Consider the following 18,682-nt stretch of genomic DNA (forward strand, 5'->3'; position numbering starts at 1 on the left):
ATAGTGGAGGTTGTAGGTGGGACAGCATCACGATTTTGAGATATAGCTATCTACTGTCAAGCAGATCAGTTGAATTGAATAGGTTAGTTAATTCATACACTCTCATGTGCTTCAACGGTAGTTTAAGTCAATAGTAAGGTGATCTATTGATAGAAAATCTGTTCCAAAGAGCCAACTCAAGTTCTCACCAATTGATGACCCAACGCATCAAGATCAAATTCACTTTCCCAAGTTTTTTAGTTGTTTTGCAAGTGTTGTACCCTCAATCTCATTTGATCTTGAACATAGCAACGTGAACGTGTTAGGTGGTTTTTCATGATAATCCTCTTTCAATTGCTAGATTTTGTGTCATAAACTTGAACTATTATAACCGAATTTGACACAAACTTATAAATTCTTATCAGTTCTAACATTTATGAGTAATAAGTATCAACTAAATTTAGTTACAGTCATAACAACTAAAGTTATATACCGTGTCATTATTAAATTGAGTCACTAAATTCGAGGTTTATATAAATCATATCAATTGCAATATATCATGTTTTCATCAATGTTAAATCAATTTAATTTCTTATCAACAAACAAAGATTCTCAAATGACAACAAAATCTAAGCCAGAAACACCATTTGGTAAACAATTTAGAGAAAAATATTTTTCAAATCAAGATCCAGAAGTATTATTATTAAATAATGGAAGTTATGGAACAGTACCTTCACCAATTCATAATAAATTTGTTGAATCAATGTTAAATACTTCTTCATATCCTGATTTACATATGAAATATAATTTAAAAGATACATATATTGAAAGTTTAAAGGTCATTGGTAAAGTCCTTAATTGTGATTATCATAATTTAGCAATTGTTGAAAATGCAACTACTGGAATAAATACAGTTTTAAGAAGTTATCCTTTTAAAAAGGGAGATTCTTTAGTTATACAAAGTACTGTTTATGGTGCTTGTGGTAATACTGTTAAATTTCTTAAAGATAATTATGATATTGATTTTCATGTAGTTGAAATAAATTATCCTACAACTGATGCTGAAATTTTGGCAAAATTTGAAAAAGTATTTAAAGAAGTTAAACCAAAATTATGTATGTTTGATACAGTTACATCAATGCCTGGAGTCATTTTTCCACATGAACAAATGATTAAACTTTGTGATAAATATAAAATTTTATCTTTGGTTGATGGAGCTCATGGTATTGGATGTATTCCTCAAAATTTATCTAAATTAAAACCAAGTTTTTATGTTTCAAATTTACATAAATGGTTTTATGTTCCATTTGGATGTGCTGTTTTATATATTGATCCAAAATATCAAAAAGGTATTCATACATTACCAATTAGTCATTCATATTTAAAAAGTGATACTATTTTAAGTGAAGAAGATGAAAAAAATAGAATGATTGAAAGATTTTGGTTTATTGGTACTAAAAATTTTGCATCAGTAGCAACTATTCCAGATGCTTATAAATTTAGAAATGAAATATGTGGAGGTGAAGAAACAATATATGAATATTGTCATAATTTAGCTGTTCAGGCTGGTGATTTAGTTAGTAAAAAATGGGGTACATTTGTATTAGATCAACCAAATAAAACTCAAATTAGTACAATGGTTACAATTGCTGTACCAACAGATAAATATCCTGAATTTGTTAAAAATTGGTCAAAATATGATAATTTAGTTTATAAAAAATGTTTTGATAAAAAAGCTTATATTCCATGTGCAAGTCATAATGGTAAATTATTTGCTAGATTATCTGCTCAAGTTTATAATGAGTTAAATGATTATGATTTGGGTAGTGATATTTTAATTCAAGCTTTAGACGAAGTTGCAAAAGAAAATGATTTACTAGTTTGATTTTTTATTAAGTTTTATATATTCGTTTTACAAGTGCCTTTTAGATTTAATAAATGTTTAATGTTTCAAATTCGATCAAGAGCTAACTAGAATTTTCGTAATTCAAATGTTCTTAAAATTTTGATAACTTATATTTTTGAAAAATCAATACTATTACAAATACTTATTATTAATTAAAATTAATTATGAATTCAATAACGCTTGGATCTATTTGTAAAGATCTTTCTATAAAAAACGACAAACAAATGAATTTTAATTTTTCATTTATCACTTTGTTGCCAAGAAGTAATAAATTCATCTGAACCAAATAAATGAATCAAAAAAGAAAACAAACCAAAAAAAAAATTACCAAACAAATCAAACCCGTAATTATTTGAAAGTAACGCTCAACGTACTTCTCTTGCTTTATTGAAAATTTTTAATGAAATCCACATTGATTCGGAAATTGCCTATTATTTAAAGGTTGAGGAAATAATCCAGCAGCAGTTAATTTTTGAAAATCCCATTCACCAGCAGTTTCAGTTTTCCAATTCCAAAAAATCCAACCACCATTAAATTCAAAAGCATCTAATTGAGCTTCAATATATTTACGTACATTAGTTTTATAATCTGATGGCCAATTTCTAATATCTTCAATATTTATATCTGAACATGAACCAATCCATGGTGAATTATCATATTGACCTTCATATCTTGCACCTCTTCCAACCCCATTAAGCCATGTAGCACAATCAGTTAATGCTGCAGACCATTCACCAACAATTGACCAATGTGATTCCTTTTTAGCATCCCAACCCCAATTACATGCAACTGAAACATGATCATTTATATCTCTTTCTAATTCACCTGGCGAAAATACTTGATAATGATGATGATCAACTACAACACTCCAAGCTCCTTGACTAACTTGTAATGTATTATCCCAATATCCTGCAGGTTGAAAAGCATCATGAATTATAACAGGAGTTGAAGAACCAGTTTGTCTTAAATTTGAATAACCTTTATTATAAAAATCTTTAATTTGATCTAAATTTAAAGCAGGTCCTAAAGGTTCATTTAATAATTCAATTCCAATAACAACATCTTGATAATTTGATGAACCATATTTTTCAAAAATTTTTTGTAAAACATTTAAAGTAATTTGTACATTATTACCCTTTTGCCAATCTAATGTATCTCTTAAACCAGAATTATCAAAACCATTTTGTGAACCTGGAGCACCATGTAAATCAATCCAAACTTTTATATTATGATTTCTTGACCATTGTAAAGCTTTATCTAAATATTCAACTTGTCCTTGAACATAAGGATCATTATCTAATAATTGAAAAGCCCAATAACCAATAGGAATACGAACAACATTTAATCCTAAATAACTCATTTGTTCAAAATCAGCTTCTGTATACCAACTTGCCCAATGTTGTTTTAAAACTTGTAAAGCAGCAGTTTTACCTAATTGTTTTGTAAAATGATATTCATCTACAGGAGTATTTTGAGGAAATAACCAAGTTCCAAATAATGATGGTTTAATATATGGTTCTAATACAAACCAACCACCTAAGTTTACTCCTCTTACTATATCATTTTGATAATCCCATGCATCGAATCTTTTAGATTTTTCCGTTATTATTAATGAATTTATCGATATTATAAATGTTGATAAAAGAATTAAGAATTTCATAATAATTGTGTGAAATATATGTTGAATGATAGAATTTGATCTTTAATTGTTGACGAATTCCAAGTTGTATATGTATTTTTGAATGTATTGAATTCTGTAAAAATTATTGGGTGCAAAAAAAAGTATATATTAAAATGATCGTATCAAATTTGTTTCAGAATTGAATTGTAGTAAACGTAACGAAATAAATGAAACTTTTTTGAAAGCTTTTATAAAATCAATGTTGTAATCTCAATTTAATATGAAATATGAAATGTTAAAGCAATTTTCAGTAGAATATATATGAAAATAATGTGATATATATATGAGTTGTATGTGTAACTGAAATTTTTGGTGTTTTATTGTCTTTGTGTTTCACTAAGAAAAAAAATAAAATAATTTGTGTGTTTTATCCCTTTCAAATTTGAAAATTACAAGTAACAAAATGATTTATGAAAAGTGAGTTGATGTGAAATGAGAATTGAATAATTCTTGATGTAAAGCAAACTTAACGAGTGATTAATGATTCAACTTTTCAACGATTGATATTTTTGATTGAAAAAAGGCTAGTAGTAGCTATATTTAAAAAGAAAAAATATTAATGAAGATTCGAAAAGTGGTTATATAATTCCATATATATAATAGAATTTCAAATGTTATACAAACTCATATACTTCTACTACATTTTAAATTCTTATTGTTTTTTTAAAAGTATAAATGTTATATGTTATGAAATAGAAGGTGTTTACGTTACATATCTGTATGTATAATATGTATAATATGTGTGTATGCATTTTTACTTGCAATTAATTGTAAGGCACTTATATTTAAGGAATGTATGATGTAATAAAAAAACATACAGTGGTTATATTGAAAATGTATAATGTTTTAAATTAAAAAATTTAGAAAATTTAAGCTAAAACAAATGCAATTTGAAAAAAACGTGTAGATATAGAGAATGGTACTATTGGAGTTTTTTATGATAGTTGTTTTGGTTCGAGCTAGTTTTAAATTGGTTAATGCCATAGAGCATTATGAACGAGAAAAGAGTTCTTGTTTGGATATTTTTCTCAGTCAGTTTATACTTTCCTCAAAATAATTGCGAAATCCATACACAAGAAAATTCATTAATAACAGTTACTCCATAATGTATAAACAAATCATAAGAAGTTTGAAGGATAGATTCAAAAGTTTATTTTGAATTCTCTTTGTTTTTAATCAAAGTGTTTAATCTTAATTGTTCACAAATAAGTTAGATTATATATAAAACTTGTCAATATTTATAAATTGTTTTATACACTAAGGTACTATGAAGTATAAATGGAATTAATGGAATTACCAATCAATTGGATATTTCATACTAAAGTCTAAAACGCAATAAAATCGGAATAAATAAGCAATTGCTTTTTCGAATATTATTTTGAAAATCTATTAAGTTTTTAAATATTATATATTTTTAGAAACAAACAAATAATCCAATACTATTTACTATCAAACACAATCAAGAGGTACAAATAACACATTCCTTGACCTACTATAGTTTGTCTCGGTTTATTCATCTATCTTTATCCTCTATATTTCAAAATGGCAATGCAAATTTTCATAATAAAATTTATCCCCCTTCTCACCCCTTTGTTTACCTTGAATTTGTAACCTATTATTATGAGTTTAATATAATAGAATAAAAAACGTATAACAGATTAGACGTACCTACCACAAAATCAATTAATATTCTACATACACAAAATTTCAAGTTTAAGGCGAGAAGGGTTTAATTGTCAATTATAAATTTCAAGGATTCAGAAGAATGAATATCATGAAATAGCCTTTCAAAAAAGATATAAAGGTTGAGACTCTTCCATACACGGATTTATAAGACTATTGGCTACAATTCTCGAGAGTTCAATTCCTGCACTAAAAATTAGTCCTAAAAACCTAAATAAATCTTAGTTCATTCTAACTATGATTTTATTAGTAGCCTAATTAAATTAATCCGGAAAAATAAAATAATTTAAAAAAGTTTAGATTCAGTTTGATTTTGTGTTTAATAAATTAATTTTGTTTTATCTTATCTAATCTTAGTCTAATAAAAAAGAACAGTCTAATTTATGAACTAAATTAATCTAATTATGGTGTATGTTTTTTAAACTTCTCACAGATATAGCTAAAGCTACAATATTATTTTTCATTAGACAAAGAGTTTTGATGCCAATCTCGGAATTGATTTTAGTTGATGAAATATTACGAGATTAGCCAATTCGTATCTCTTTCAATAATTTTTTTAAGAACTACTTATCGGATTTAAATCCAAATTAAAATGAAAAAAAAGAAACGTAATTTAAAGTTAAAAGCCAGATAAAAAAACAAGGCTAAGTTTAGTCTTTCTTTATTTGCTTTAAACGAAACCTACTTCAATTAAGGTTCATCATTGTGATTATTTCTTTCGATCATATTTACACTACACCCTTATTTGCTCTCCTTGCCATTTCTTGATTAAGTTGATCTTAACTTATAGATCCATTTGATTTTGTGGTGAGGGAAGAAAAACTTACTTTACCTTTATATAAATCGATTTTAATAGTATTGTTTTTTTAGTTACGTCAAAAGTTTGATTTTGTAGTAGAAAGATCAGACTATTAGCAATAATATTAATGACAAACACAATAGAAAAAAAGAACAAAGAAAAGGAATAGTTGATTTAGTGGAGTTTTGTTTGAAATCAAAGGAATCTTAATAATGTATTAGTTCTTCACTACCTAATGGAATTACTCAATAAAATGGCTGGTTGATTTTTCCCAATTTACAACTGAAATTTTATTCTCGTATAAATTATAAATTATTAATCATTTTGTTTTTGTGCTTAAATATTTATACGGTAGTAAAGTAATGTACAGTTGAATATTTATATATAATTATACTATGACCGTAGAAAAACCCTTTAATATTTTAAAACAATTTGAACTTGAATGGAGAAACATTCAAGATATGAAATCTTTAGGAAGCCGAAGACATCAGTTTTACCAGCCTGTATATCCATTCCTTGCGTGACGTTGATTGTTCAATTTTACAAACTCAAACTCTACGGGTATTTGCTTAATGTTTCATTAAATACTATGAATGTGTTTGAGAAAATTCTATTCATGTTCAGGTATTTTTGTGATTCTTGACAATAGATGTCTTGTTTAAGGAATAATGTTTGAACTTTCTCCACATTTCGGTATGATCTTTAACACTCACAATTGCAGTCTTCTGATTATTTTTCCGTAAAGTCATGAAATCAAGATGTTAAGATGCAATTTAAGGTTCACGTGAGCTCTCATCCATCCCATGTCTACATCTATTATACGTTTCAGTTGACAAATCTATCTCTAGGATACATATTGCTCGATCTGAAAATATTTATTTGTAAAAAATCTATTGTTCTTTGCATCAAAACTACTCTGAATGTAAGAAACTTATAACCAAAATAGACACGCTATATCGACAACAATTTTCGATTGACAAATTTTCCGATTAAGCTCATAAAGTACTTTTTTTTGTTTTCTTTAAGAATATGTCAGAGAGGATCGTACTTGCAAAACCTTTGTTACGCCAATTACATCAGCGTTAGATAAGTACCGATGGATTATGAATTGAGGTTTTAAAATACTGCGGTAGAGATGAAAGAAAAAATGTTAAAAATTAGGGCAAAAACTTACACACGTGACATGCACATTTTTTTAATTAAGCCGCAGTTAAACCAGATTGAGCTAGTGTGACACAATAAATAATTATCAAAAAAAGTGAAAAATTATCACCATCTTTACCTTAGCTTAACTAACCAAAACTAAGAACTAGTCTGCTACTTTTGCTTAAACTTGATTATTTCTAGTTACACAATCTACAATACTCATACAAAAATGTCAACAGAAAGTGCCCTTTCATACGCAAGTCTCATCTTAAGTGATGCAGAACTCCCAATCACTGCTGAACAATTATTAAAATTAACTCAAGCTGCCAATGTTGAAGTTGAAGGAATTTGGGCTGATTTATTTGCTAAAGCTTTAGAAGGTAAAGATTTAAAAGAATTTTTCTTTAACTTCTCATCAGCTCCAGCCGCTGCTGCTCCAGCTGCTGCTGCTAGTGGTGATGCTGCCGCTGGTGGTGAAGCTGCTGCTGAAGAAAAGAAAGAAGAAGAAGCTAAAGAAGAATCAGATGATGATATGGGATTCGGTTTATTCGATTAAACGAAACATACCACAATTCACAAATACATCAAAGTCATTCATTTTTTTTTTTGGATTTTATTTGGTTTATTAAGTTTCAATTCAAATGGATTAACAATATATGCTGTATAAGTATAACTGATTAATAAATATAATTAAATCTTAATTAAGTTAGGACTCTCAAGTCTTTTCATTCTTTGAACATCTCATATGTATTACTAGCCCCATGTTTGAGTTAATGAGGCATCTTCTCAAATTGTAGACGAACCCAATACTGAACGTACGGTCAAAGTTGTGCATCTCCGTTATGAGCTGACTTAACACAACCGATTAACAGAGCGATTTGTATTAAAGAGAAGTCTACATTTTCAAAATTTAAACCATTATTACTAAATGAATTTGTGTTACCCTTTATTTATCGAACTATAATTATATATAATGTAATAATAAAAAACCAGGGTGAAGGTTTTAGTTTTATTGTACAACCACATCCACCTGTCTCCTCATTGTTATTATATTCCCCAACTATTTGATTATTATGAAAGAAAAGACTAATTAGCTTATTTTTTAGCTTTTTCAGCTTCAGCTTCAGCTTTTTCTTTAGCTCTTTTTTCTCTAATACCTTTGTATCTTTTATCATTTCTAGCTAATCTTAAAGTTCTGTAAGCAGTTTGATCTGGAACTTCGACAGCTCTAGTTCCTTTTTCACCAGTTGATTGTTCAATTGGGAATGTAGCGGAAGTTGATAATTGTTCATATGAAACGGTTTCTGAAGCTTTAGTCTTTTTGTCAAAGATAACTAATTTTGATTTATATTCTTTTAATCTTAAAACATTGGCATCAAAAGTTTCTTGACTTCTGTTTTGTCTTCTGTGATCAACTGAAATACCAATAGTCCTGGCGTATTTTGGACTTAAACCAACAGCTTTAATTTCAGCTAAGGTGAAACCTCTACCTGATCTGACTTTTCTGTTGTATTTGATGGTTGGAGCTCTAACAGCTGGTCTTAAGGTATCAATAGGTTTTGGTGCAACTTTGGCAGCTTTTCTTAATCTTGATTGTCTTCTTGAAGCTTTTTTACCGGCTTGGTCAAAGTGTACTTTGACTCTTTCTTGCCAATGTTTTCTGAAATGATTATTCAATAATGGTAAGTTCTTTGAGATAGCCATTGTTGTTGAATTATTGAGACGGTTGGTTAAAGATCTGAATTGAACTTCTCTAAATTTTTTTCAACCTATTTACCAAATTAAAATTTTCTGTATAGTTTGAGTCTCGCGCATAGTTAACAGAAGCATTTGGTAGTGAAACACTAGTAAAGCCATTTAGCTACCAATTTACACTTGAGTTTAGAGTGACATTTTCAACAGGGTTACAGCCCTTGTTGAGTATGCTACCAAACCAAAGCTAGTTTTTATTGCACAAATATTAACTATCGCTACTTTAACTATGCACTCAGTAACGAAGCTACTAACAAAAAAAATTTCAAGTAGAAAATTGATTTTTGAAAAATAGAGTTAGTTCGATCAGCAATAACACAACACACAACATGTCAACTCAATCTGTTCAAGTATGTGTCATATAGATGATAAAGTGCATGCGTATTGATGACCGAGAGCAAGGGAAATATTGGAAAGTTAGACCTTCAAGAGGACTCAATGAAATAACAAATCTGTGTCTCGAATTAAGAAATGATTTATGATATTTTCAAGAGAAATATTTGGAATTACATGGACAACCTATTCACCGTATTAAACACTTCAAAAAATACCAGAAATTATCCGGGTTTATCAAAAACTAGGTTCAACGAATTCAGCATGTCATATTTCAAGAAATTGGAGTTTTATACTAACTATTTTGTTTTAGACTTTCGGTAAAAAGAAAACTGCCACTGCCGTTGCTCACGTCAAAAACGGTAAAGGTTTAATCAAAATCAATGGTTCACCAATCACTTTAGTTCAACCAGAAATTTTAAGATTCAAAGTATATGAACCATTAACATTAGTTGGATTAGATAAATTCCAAGGTATCGATATCAGAGTTAAAGTCACCGGTGGTGGTCACGTCTCACAAGTATATGCTATTAGACAAGCCATTGCTAAAGGTTTAGTAGCTTACCATCAAAAATTCGTTGACGAAGCTTCTAAAAATGAATTAAAAAAAATCTTTGCTTCATATGACAAAACTTTATTAGTTGCTGATTCAAGAAGAATGGAACCAAAAAAATTCGGTGGTCGTGGTGCCAGAGCAAGATTCCAAAAATCATATCGTTAATCTTATCTGTTTTATCATCATCTTCAACTACATTATTCCCACACAATACACATCATTATAATTGTACATTATCAAACACAACCAATGTGCTGTTGAGTTTATACAGTATATACTATTCAATAATACATAAAATAAAGTAAAATAAGTAAAAATGTTGGATATTTTTATAGAATAACTGTTCTTATTCGTGTATCTTTCTTCTGTTTCAAAACCCGTTGTATATGGTAGCTAACAATACATCAATATATCTATGGCGGATCAATTATTTTGTAAACAATTGAATTTTACAACCAAAATATAACATGCATTGATGTCAACATCAACAAATCAATGCCTTACAACACCAACGATAGATATTCATAATGAATTCAGATTTCCTTCAGATAGTGAAAATATAATCTTGTGTGACAATAATGTCAATTTATCAATTAAATCAAGAAGTGTAATAATATACAAAGGTCTACTAATAAACCGTCAATTAAATTTTGAAGAAGAAATAATCAAAGCATGTGTTACATATTTTATGATAAAAGATGAGCTAACACAAATAATAGCTATATGTTTTAAAAAATATATAAATTTTTATTATCCAGATGGAAAATTATATACTTTACATCTACCTTTCGATGTTATGCTTGTTGAGAAATATGATAGAGGATTAATATTACAAACTAAAAATGAATTATACTTAATTAATAAAAATTTAGATTTAAAATTTGTTGATAAAGATACTAATAGTGCATTTGCACATAATGAATATTTAACAACATTCAATCAAAGAGCTGGAATTTCATTATGTACTACATTTTTAAATGGATCAATTAATGTATATCAAATTAAAAATTCATCAAGAAGTTTAAAATTTAATTCAAAATCAGGTAATAAGAAAAAACAATATTTATCAACTCCATCTGGTAAAATTGAACCTAAATTAAGCTTTTTCATTCTGGAAAATAGAACAAGTACATTATTATCTGATGCAAGAATTTTAAATCCTGAACAACAACCACCTCAAAATTTGAAAAAAGATGTAATATTATCTAAAATTGAAACTCTTGAAAATAAATTAAATAAAAATCATATTAGAGTATTTAGTATAAATTTTGAAGATCAAGAAGGTATTGTAATTTTTAATAAATTAAAACAAGAGATATATGTTTATAAATATAATTCTTACTCAAAATTTCAATCGGAGTATAGATGCATTGCGTTAGATTGTATTCCTTTAAATTCAAATTTTGAAGGTATTTTAGTTGTGTTAGTAGAAAATGAGGTGATACTTGTTAATCCATTTCTACAAACTAAAACTCATTGTAATATTCCATTTCCAATCAGTCTGTTAATATGTTCAAATCATGACAAATTAGCAGTAAGATTAAATGATGAATCAACTATAATTATTAAAATCATCCTAGATCCAATTACGGATTTAGTCCTGTCTTGTTTAAAATGTTTTCAATATCTTTCTGGATCAACAATTAATCAAACTATTTGGTCACTTTGGAGATCTGTATATACAGAAGAAGGCGATGAATGGGAAGCATTCGTAATAGCTTTATTATCATTAATTTTCCCATTTCAAGATGAATTACAATGCACTCAAAATGAAATTACAAATTTATTACCAAATGCAAAATTATTAAGACAAACATCACATTTAAGTTATAATTTACAAGATCTTATACCATATATTGCTTTATCATTACATCTTTTAAGAGAAGAGTTTCGATTAGACATTACTAAAAAGCGATATTTAAATAACCTCGGAACTTTATTAAGTCAATTGTCAGCATGGATGGGTTGGCCTGATTCATGGATAAATTATTATTCAGTATCTATGCAATTAGATAGAACAGTTAGATTTTTACTGATACAAATCTTAAAATCACCTCCAAATTTATTTGAATCATTATCAAGTTTATTTACAGAAAATATTGTTCGATATTTATCTTTTTCACAATTGGTTGAAGAAAGTGACTCAGTAGATGCTATTGTAACTCCAATCACTCATAATGTTTTGAAATTATTTGAAGTATTAGTTTCTTCTCAATATGGTCCTTCCATTTTGGTTGATATGATGAGTGAATTAGGTATGACTTCATTAGAAAAATTTCCATTAGGAGTATCAATTCCATTAAAAGAAGTATTATCAGTATCTCAAGAAAATCCAGTTTTTGATTGGACTACAAACTCACTAAAACTTACAGGAAGAGAAGATTTGAGTAAATTATTATCAAATGATACATCTAAAGATGTAATACTTGAAAAACCAACCATTGAAAATATAGAGTCATTAACTCATAAAGTCTTATCTTCGGAATCAATTTCTTCATGGGATGATCAATCTGAGGCAAGAAGAATAAGTATAACTAAATTAATATTTGATTTAGATAGAAGATATTTTGAAATAACAACTTTATTACATCAAACTAAAACTCAAACAGCATTTTTGAAAACAGATGAAAGTATTACAGAATATGATTTAGTTTTATTACAAAGAAGTTTGGCTAATATTGTAGCATTAAGAACATTAACTATTCCTTTGGGAAGAGCAGCATTATATTATGGTGGAAGAAAACCATTACTTACTGAAAAATTCCCAATACCTAAATTTAATTTAAATACTTTAATATCACCAACAATGACAAACATAATACATTCTGAAGAAAGTATTTCAAAAGATTTATGTGAATGGGGTCATTTCCATAATGGTGTTTCTTCAGGTTTAAGTATTTCGAAAGATTCAAAGGGAATATCCGGTAGTTGGATAGTTTTCAATAAACCACCAGATTTAAATCCACAACATGCTGGTTTTTTATTTGGTTTAGGATTAAATGGTCATTTAAAAAAATTAGAAGAATGGCATATATATAATTATTTAGGACCAAAACATCCTTTAACAAGTGTTGGATTATTAATTGGAATGGCTGCAAGTTTAAGAGGTACAATGGATAATAAATTGACAAAAGTATTATCAGTTCATGCTGTTGCTTTATTACCACAAGGTGCAAATGATTTAAATGTTCCTATAATGGTTCAAACTGCTGGATTATTAGGAATTGGATTACTTTATTTAGAAACTCAACATAGAAGAATGAGTGAAATATTATTATCACAAATAACTGGTTTAGTTTATCAAAATGATACAGAACAAGTTCATGAAGGTTATAGATTATCTGCTGGAATAGCATTAGGATTAGTTAATTTAGGAAAGGGTGATGATTTAAAAGGATTAAATGATACTCATGTTGTTGATAAACTAATGAATATTGCTTTATCAATGAAAATTAATCAATCAGTTGTAGAAATAGGTAAATCATGTTGTGGAGCAATAATGGCTCTTTGTTTAATTTATTTAAAAACAGAAAATTCAAATGTTGCTGATAAATTAAGTATTCCAGAATCTGAACAATTATTAGATTATATTAGACCAGATTTATTATTTTTAAAATGTTTAGCAAAAAATGTTATAATGTGGAATCAAATTAAATCAACTAAAGATTGGGTTGAATCTCAAATTCCTGATTTTATAATTGAAGATTTTAATAATGCAAAAGGTTTTGAAAATTTAGATAGTGATCAATTAATATATTTTAATATCTTGGGAGGTGCTTGTTTATCAATTGCTTTAAAATATGCTTCAAGTCATAATTTACAAGCAAGGAATACTATATTATATTATCTTGATAAAATGATGAAATTAACTAATCAATTGGCTATAAATTATGATCAAAAATTAGCATATAATACTGCAATAAATGTACAAAACATGTTAGCATTATCTGTCTCTTTAATTATGGCAGCAAGTGGTGATTTACAAGTTTTCCAAAGGTTAAGAGTATTACATAATGATACTAATAAAGAAATGGGATTTGGTGGATATATGGCAATTAATACAGCGTTGGGGTTTTTATTTTTAGGAGGTGGACAAATGGCTTTTAATAATTCAAAATTTAGTATTGCATGTTTAATTATTAGTTTATATCCAATTTTCCCAAAAGAAAATAGTGAATATGAAATTCATTTACAAGCTTTAAGACATTTTTGGGCATTAGCTATAATGCCAAGATGTTTAATTGTAAAAGATTTTAAAACTAATGAACCATGTAAAATTCCAATTACAATAATAATGAAAAATGGTGAAAATTTAGAAAAAATATCACCATGTTTAGTACCTCCATTAAATGAAATATCCAAAATTATAACAAGATCAATTAATTATTTTGAAATTGTTATTAATTTTCAATTAAAATCAGAAATTTTAGATAATTTTATGAAAGATTTAACAATATATGTTTATAAAAAGCAAAATTATCAATTATTAAATACAAATATTAGATCAATATTACAAGATAAAACGAATCAATTTATAAATAAACAAAATGAGAGTAATTCAATAATAAATGATAATAAAATTATAAATCAAAGTTTAAGTCCTGATTTAATTAAAAAATGGCAATTTGAAATGAATGAAATTTCAAAAATATCATATAATGAATTATCAATTTTTAATATAATTGATAATAAATTAGAATTAATAAATTCTATAAAATCTAAAAATCAAAATTATTGTTATTTAATTGAAGATATTTGGAATTTAAAATTATTATTTGAATTTAGTAATCATTTAATTAAAGATGATTTACATTATATTGATATTGAATTTATTCAACAATTAAGATTAAAACTTTGGAATAAAATTAATGATATAAACCATTCAAATTAAGGATTTTCATATGAACTATGGAGTATGGAGAATGGAGATATTTTCACACTTTTGTGGATATCCGTCACACGACTTTTAATTTTAGTAACAAAATTAAAGTAATTAAATGGTTACGAGTCACTCGAAACGTTTATGTTTTAAAACACTCATACTCCTAATTGAATAACTTTTAGGGATTAGCTATTACTTTACGGTAAAAAGTATATTTCTTGGATTAAAAGGTAGTTTCAATTACAAATTTACATAGAATTAGTGTAAATGTCCATAAATTAAGCTGGAAAATCAGGTAATGAATAAGGAATGAGCTTCGAATTAAATGTGTTTTGTGAAATTATTAAGTAATAATCAATGAACTCATAAGAGCATAGTATAGATACTAGTAAACTGATATGTACTTAACTCTACTACACAAAATATAAACTTCACGTCTATTGTCTTTCTGAATGTTTTTTTATTTTTTAATTTTATTTTCAATTTTTTTAACGAGAATTTTATTTTTACTTAAAGCTGTAAAATTAACGTTCACATCTATTCATCTACTTTACCATTAATTCAACTTTCAATATCTTTAAATTCAGTTCTTACTTTTCAACAAGACTACGTTCTATAGCTCATATATTGTTCCATTATCATATCAGTCTCATATCATATACCAGTTTCATCATCAATCCATTATATCCATTTCTTTATTCTCTCCAAGTTATTGTTTACATTCTTTAAAATTCTAAAATTTTCATCCTTAATTTTTCAAAAAACTTCAATATTCCACAATGGCTTTCAGACCTCCATCTTTCAATTGGTCAAGATCTGTTGGACTGAAATGGCATTATCATAATCCAAAAACTACTACACAAAATATATATTTTCAAAACCAAAGAGATATTCTACAACCATTATCAAGTGCTTCTCATATGGCTCAATTAGTCCAACAACAGCAACAACAACCAGGACAACAACAACAAAAAAGATATTTCAGTAGTTATTATTATCAATTTCCTAAAATTCCAAGACCTAAAAGAAATGTCTTATATTATTCAACTTGGTCAAAAGGTAATTCAAATACTTTAAACTCATCATCGTATAAATCATATTATAAATTTACAAAATTACCATTCCCCAAAATATCTAAAAGATCTCTTTCCTCAGCAAATCAAAAATTAAAACTGAAAACTAAAAGATTACATACAAGATTTTTTTCAATTGAAGCAAGATCAAAAAGACAACAAAAAAGACGTTTTATAAGATGGTGGACTATAACTTCCTTAACTATTGTATTGGGAGGTGTAGCAGCTAAAATTAAATATGATAGAGATGAAATTAATGAAAATCCATATAAAATTAGACCTCAATCTTGGCAATTATATGCATATTCGACATTACCTTTAAAAACAATTTCAAGAATTTGGGGTTATGTAAATTCTATAAATTTACCTGTATTTATTAGATCACCATCATATAAATTATATTCTGCAATATTTGGTGTAAATTTAGATGAAATGGAAAATCCAGATTTAAAAAGTTATAATAATTTATCTGAATTTTTTTATAGAACTTTAAAACCTGGTGTAAGACCAATTTCAGAAGATGATATTGTAAGTCCTGCAGATGGGAAAGTTTTAAAATTTGGTTTAATAGAACAAGGAGAAATTGAACAAGTTAAAGGTATGACTTATTCAATTGATGCATTATTAGGTTTATCATCAACAAGAAATTTAGCTGCTCCAACTTTATCAACTGAATTTGATCATGAAGATGATGAAGAAAATAGAATTAAAAGAGATGAAGAATTTGCTAAAGTTAATGGAATTTCTTATACTGTTGATGATTTAGTTGGTGGAGAAAGTGATTCTACTTTTCATATGCATAAATTAACTTATAAAAATGATCATGATGGAACAGCAAAAGGTTCAAATGCTTCATTTTCAAAAGAATTAGAAGTTGCAGAAGCACTTGCTCCAAATCCATTAGAAATGCTTAGAAAAAAGAAATTATATTTTGCAGTTATATATTTAGCACCTGGTGATTATCATCATTTCCATTCACCAACGAATTGGGTAACAACTTTAAGACGTCATTTTATAGGAGAATTATTTTCAGTTGCTCCATTTTTTCAAAAGACTTTACAAGGTTTATTTGTATTAAATGAAAGAGTAGCCTTATTAGGATATTGGAAATATGGTTTTTTTTCAATGATTCCTGTTGGTGCAACAAATGTTGGATCAATAATTGTAAATTTTGATAAAGATTTGAAAACAAATTCAAGATTCGAACATGAAGTTTATAGTAGTACACCATCAAGTTCTTCAAACTCAATATCGGAAAGCACTCCGTTATTACAAAGGGATTATTCAGCTTCAGATATTTTAACAATAAATTCACAAGATGAAAAGATTCGTAAAAAGAAATTAAGAAAAAACACAGTCTATGAAGCTACTTATACTAATGCTAGTAGAATTTTAGGTGGTTATCCATTAACAAAAGGTCAAGATATTGGTGGATTTAAATTAGGTTCAACTGTTGTTTTAGTATTTGAAGCACCTGATAATTATAAATTTAATTTAGAAGTTGGTGAAAAAGTTAAAGTTGGTCAATCTTTAGGTTCTTTTGTTTGATAAATAAAGTAAAATATTAGATTATATATTTAAATTTACAATAGTCAGATTATTATTGTGTATTGAATTCTTACTCGTGTTGTAGATTAATGGTGTCTTAATTTTCAATATTTCTTTTTTTTTGGTGTAAATCAAAACAATTAACTTGAAATTTTAAATCAATAATTTATTGAGTTAACAAACAACAATCCAACACACACTTCACCCCTATTCTATTTCATCGTCACTCACTCATTTGTCATGTCATTTTTAAACACAATCAAAGGGCTAGGTAGAAGCTCCAAGAAAAACAAAAAGGATTTAGAACCTACAAATAGTTCATTATATTCACATTCAAATCTATCAGGTAATAACTTAAGAAGAACTCAATCACCAACCAAGAACTCAAGTCCAACTAAATATAATAATTCATCACCTATACGATCAAATCAAAATACTATAAATAGCAAAACACCACAAAATATACCCACAATAAGGTCGTCTCACACAACTCATCAAGGTTCACCAACAAAACGAAATAGAGGTTTAAATCATCATCAACAACAACATCGTTCACCTCAAAAAGTCAACACTAACAAAAATATACAAATTGAAACTCCATTATTTTTATGTGATCCATATGTTAAAACTGCATTAGTTAAAGGTTCATATAAAACTATAGTTCAATTACCAGCATTTGTAGATTTAAATGAATGGTTAGCATTAAATATATTTGAATTTTTTGGAAATTTAGATTCATTTTATAGTTTAATTTCAGAATTTGTTAAACCTGATTTATTTCCAACAATGAATGCAGGACCAACAACAAATTATTTATGGGTAGATGGATCAGGTCAAGCAATAAATTTACCAGCTTGTCAATATATTGATTATGTTATAACTTGGATATCAAATAAAATTAATGATCAAGAAAATTTTCCAACAAAAAATGGAGCAATTTTTCCTCAATTTTTTATAAAAGATATTAAAAATATTTCAAGACAAATGTTTAGAATTTTTGCTTTTATTTATTTTAATCAATTTGATAAAATTATTCATTTAAATCTTGAAGCTCATTTTAATTCATTTTTTGCTCATTTTATTTCTTTTATAAAAGAATTTAATTTATTGGATAAAAAGGAATTAGATCCTTTACAACCTTTAATTGATTCTTTTGAAGCTCAAGGTAAAATAAATTAAAAATTAAAGGAAAAAGGAAAGAATAGGTAGTATTTATGGACATTATGTATAGGTTGAACAGGTCAAGTTGGCATAAATTTAACGTGAAACTATGAGTTGTAACAGTAATTGGTCAAAGAACACATAGATCTCCATCAAGTTTCAAGAAAGTGGTGGAAAAGCTGA

The 18,682-nt window shown here is 27.1% G+C and overlaps 8 protein-coding genes across 8 annotated transcripts; 6 read left to right on the forward strand and 2 right to left on the reverse strand. All coding sequences in view use genetic code 12, as the record gives it.

The window, feature by feature from the left end:
- Positions 1-538: 538 nt before the first annotated feature.
- KGF55_000795 (uncharacterized protein) lies at positions 539-1,864 on the forward strand (the record flags this gene model as incomplete). Its single annotated transcript, XM_051761103.1, has 1 exon — positions 539-1,864. One exon carries the CDS (start codon positions 539-541, stop codon positions 1,862-1,864), a length of 1,326 nt encoding a protein of 441 aa, XP_051616740.1.
- Positions 1,865-2,282: 418 nt separating this feature from the next.
- XOG1 (glucan 1,3-beta-glucosidase) lies at positions 2,283-3,545 on the reverse strand (the record flags this gene model as incomplete). Its single annotated transcript, XM_051761104.1, has 1 exon — positions 2,283-3,545. One exon carries the CDS (start codon positions 3,543-3,545, stop codon positions 2,283-2,285), a length of 1,263 nt encoding a protein of 420 aa, XP_051616741.1.
- A 3,878-nt stretch (positions 3,546-7,423) lies between these two features.
- On the forward strand, positions 7,424-7,750 carry RPP1A (ribosomal protein P1; the record flags this gene model as incomplete). Its single annotated transcript, XM_051761107.1, has 1 exon — positions 7,424-7,750. One exon carries the CDS (start codon positions 7,424-7,426, stop codon positions 7,748-7,750), a length of 327 nt encoding a protein of 108 aa, XP_051616742.1.
- A 539-nt stretch (positions 7,751-8,289) lies between these two features.
- On the reverse strand, positions 8,290-8,898 carry RPL13 (60S ribosomal protein eL13; the record flags this gene model as incomplete). Its single annotated transcript, XM_051761108.1, has 1 exon — positions 8,290-8,898. One exon carries the CDS (start codon positions 8,896-8,898, stop codon positions 8,290-8,292), a length of 609 nt encoding a protein of 202 aa, XP_051616743.1.
- Positions 8,899-9,275: 377 nt separating this feature from the next.
- RPS16A (40S ribosomal protein uS9) lies at positions 9,276-10,000 on the forward strand (the record flags this gene model as incomplete). Its single annotated transcript, XM_051761109.1, has 2 exons — positions 9,276-9,296; positions 9,593-10,000. 2 exons carry the CDS (start codon positions 9,276-9,278, stop codon positions 9,998-10,000), a joined length of 429 nt encoding a protein of 142 aa, XP_051616744.1.
- A 310-nt stretch (positions 10,001-10,310) lies between these two features.
- On the forward strand, positions 10,311-14,726 carry APC1 (anaphase promoting complex subunit 1; the record flags this gene model as incomplete). The annotated part of the gene is made up of 1 exon (XM_051761110.1): positions 10,311-14,726. The coding sequence occupies one exon, from the start codon at positions 10,311-10,313 to the stop codon at positions 14,724-14,726; it is 4,416 nt and encodes a 1,471-aa protein (XP_051616745.1).
- A 770-nt stretch (positions 14,727-15,496) lies between these two features.
- PSD1 (phosphatidylserine decarboxylase 1) lies at positions 15,497-17,338 on the forward strand (the record flags this gene model as incomplete). The annotated part of the gene is made up of 1 exon (XM_051761111.1): positions 15,497-17,338. The coding sequence occupies one exon, from the start codon at positions 15,497-15,499 to the stop codon at positions 17,336-17,338; it is 1,842 nt and encodes a 613-aa protein (XP_051616746.1).
- A 240-nt stretch (positions 17,339-17,578) lies between these two features.
- Positions 17,579-18,517, forward strand: MOB2 (Mob2p; the record flags this gene model as incomplete). Its single annotated transcript, XM_051761112.1, has 1 exon — positions 17,579-18,517. One exon carries the CDS (start codon positions 17,579-17,581, stop codon positions 18,515-18,517), a length of 939 nt encoding a protein of 312 aa, XP_051616747.1.
- Positions 18,518-18,682: the final 165 nt, after the last annotated feature.

The sequence above is a fragment of the Candida pseudojiufengensis genome, assembly GCF_024610245.1.
Source record: "Candida pseudojiufengensis strain CBS 10847 chromosome Unknown scaffold3, whole genome shotgun sequence".
In the NCBI taxonomy this organism is placed as follows: domain Eukaryota; kingdom Fungi; phylum Ascomycota; class Pichiomycetes; order Serinales; family Debaryomycetaceae; genus Lodderomyces; species Lodderomyces pseudojiufengensis.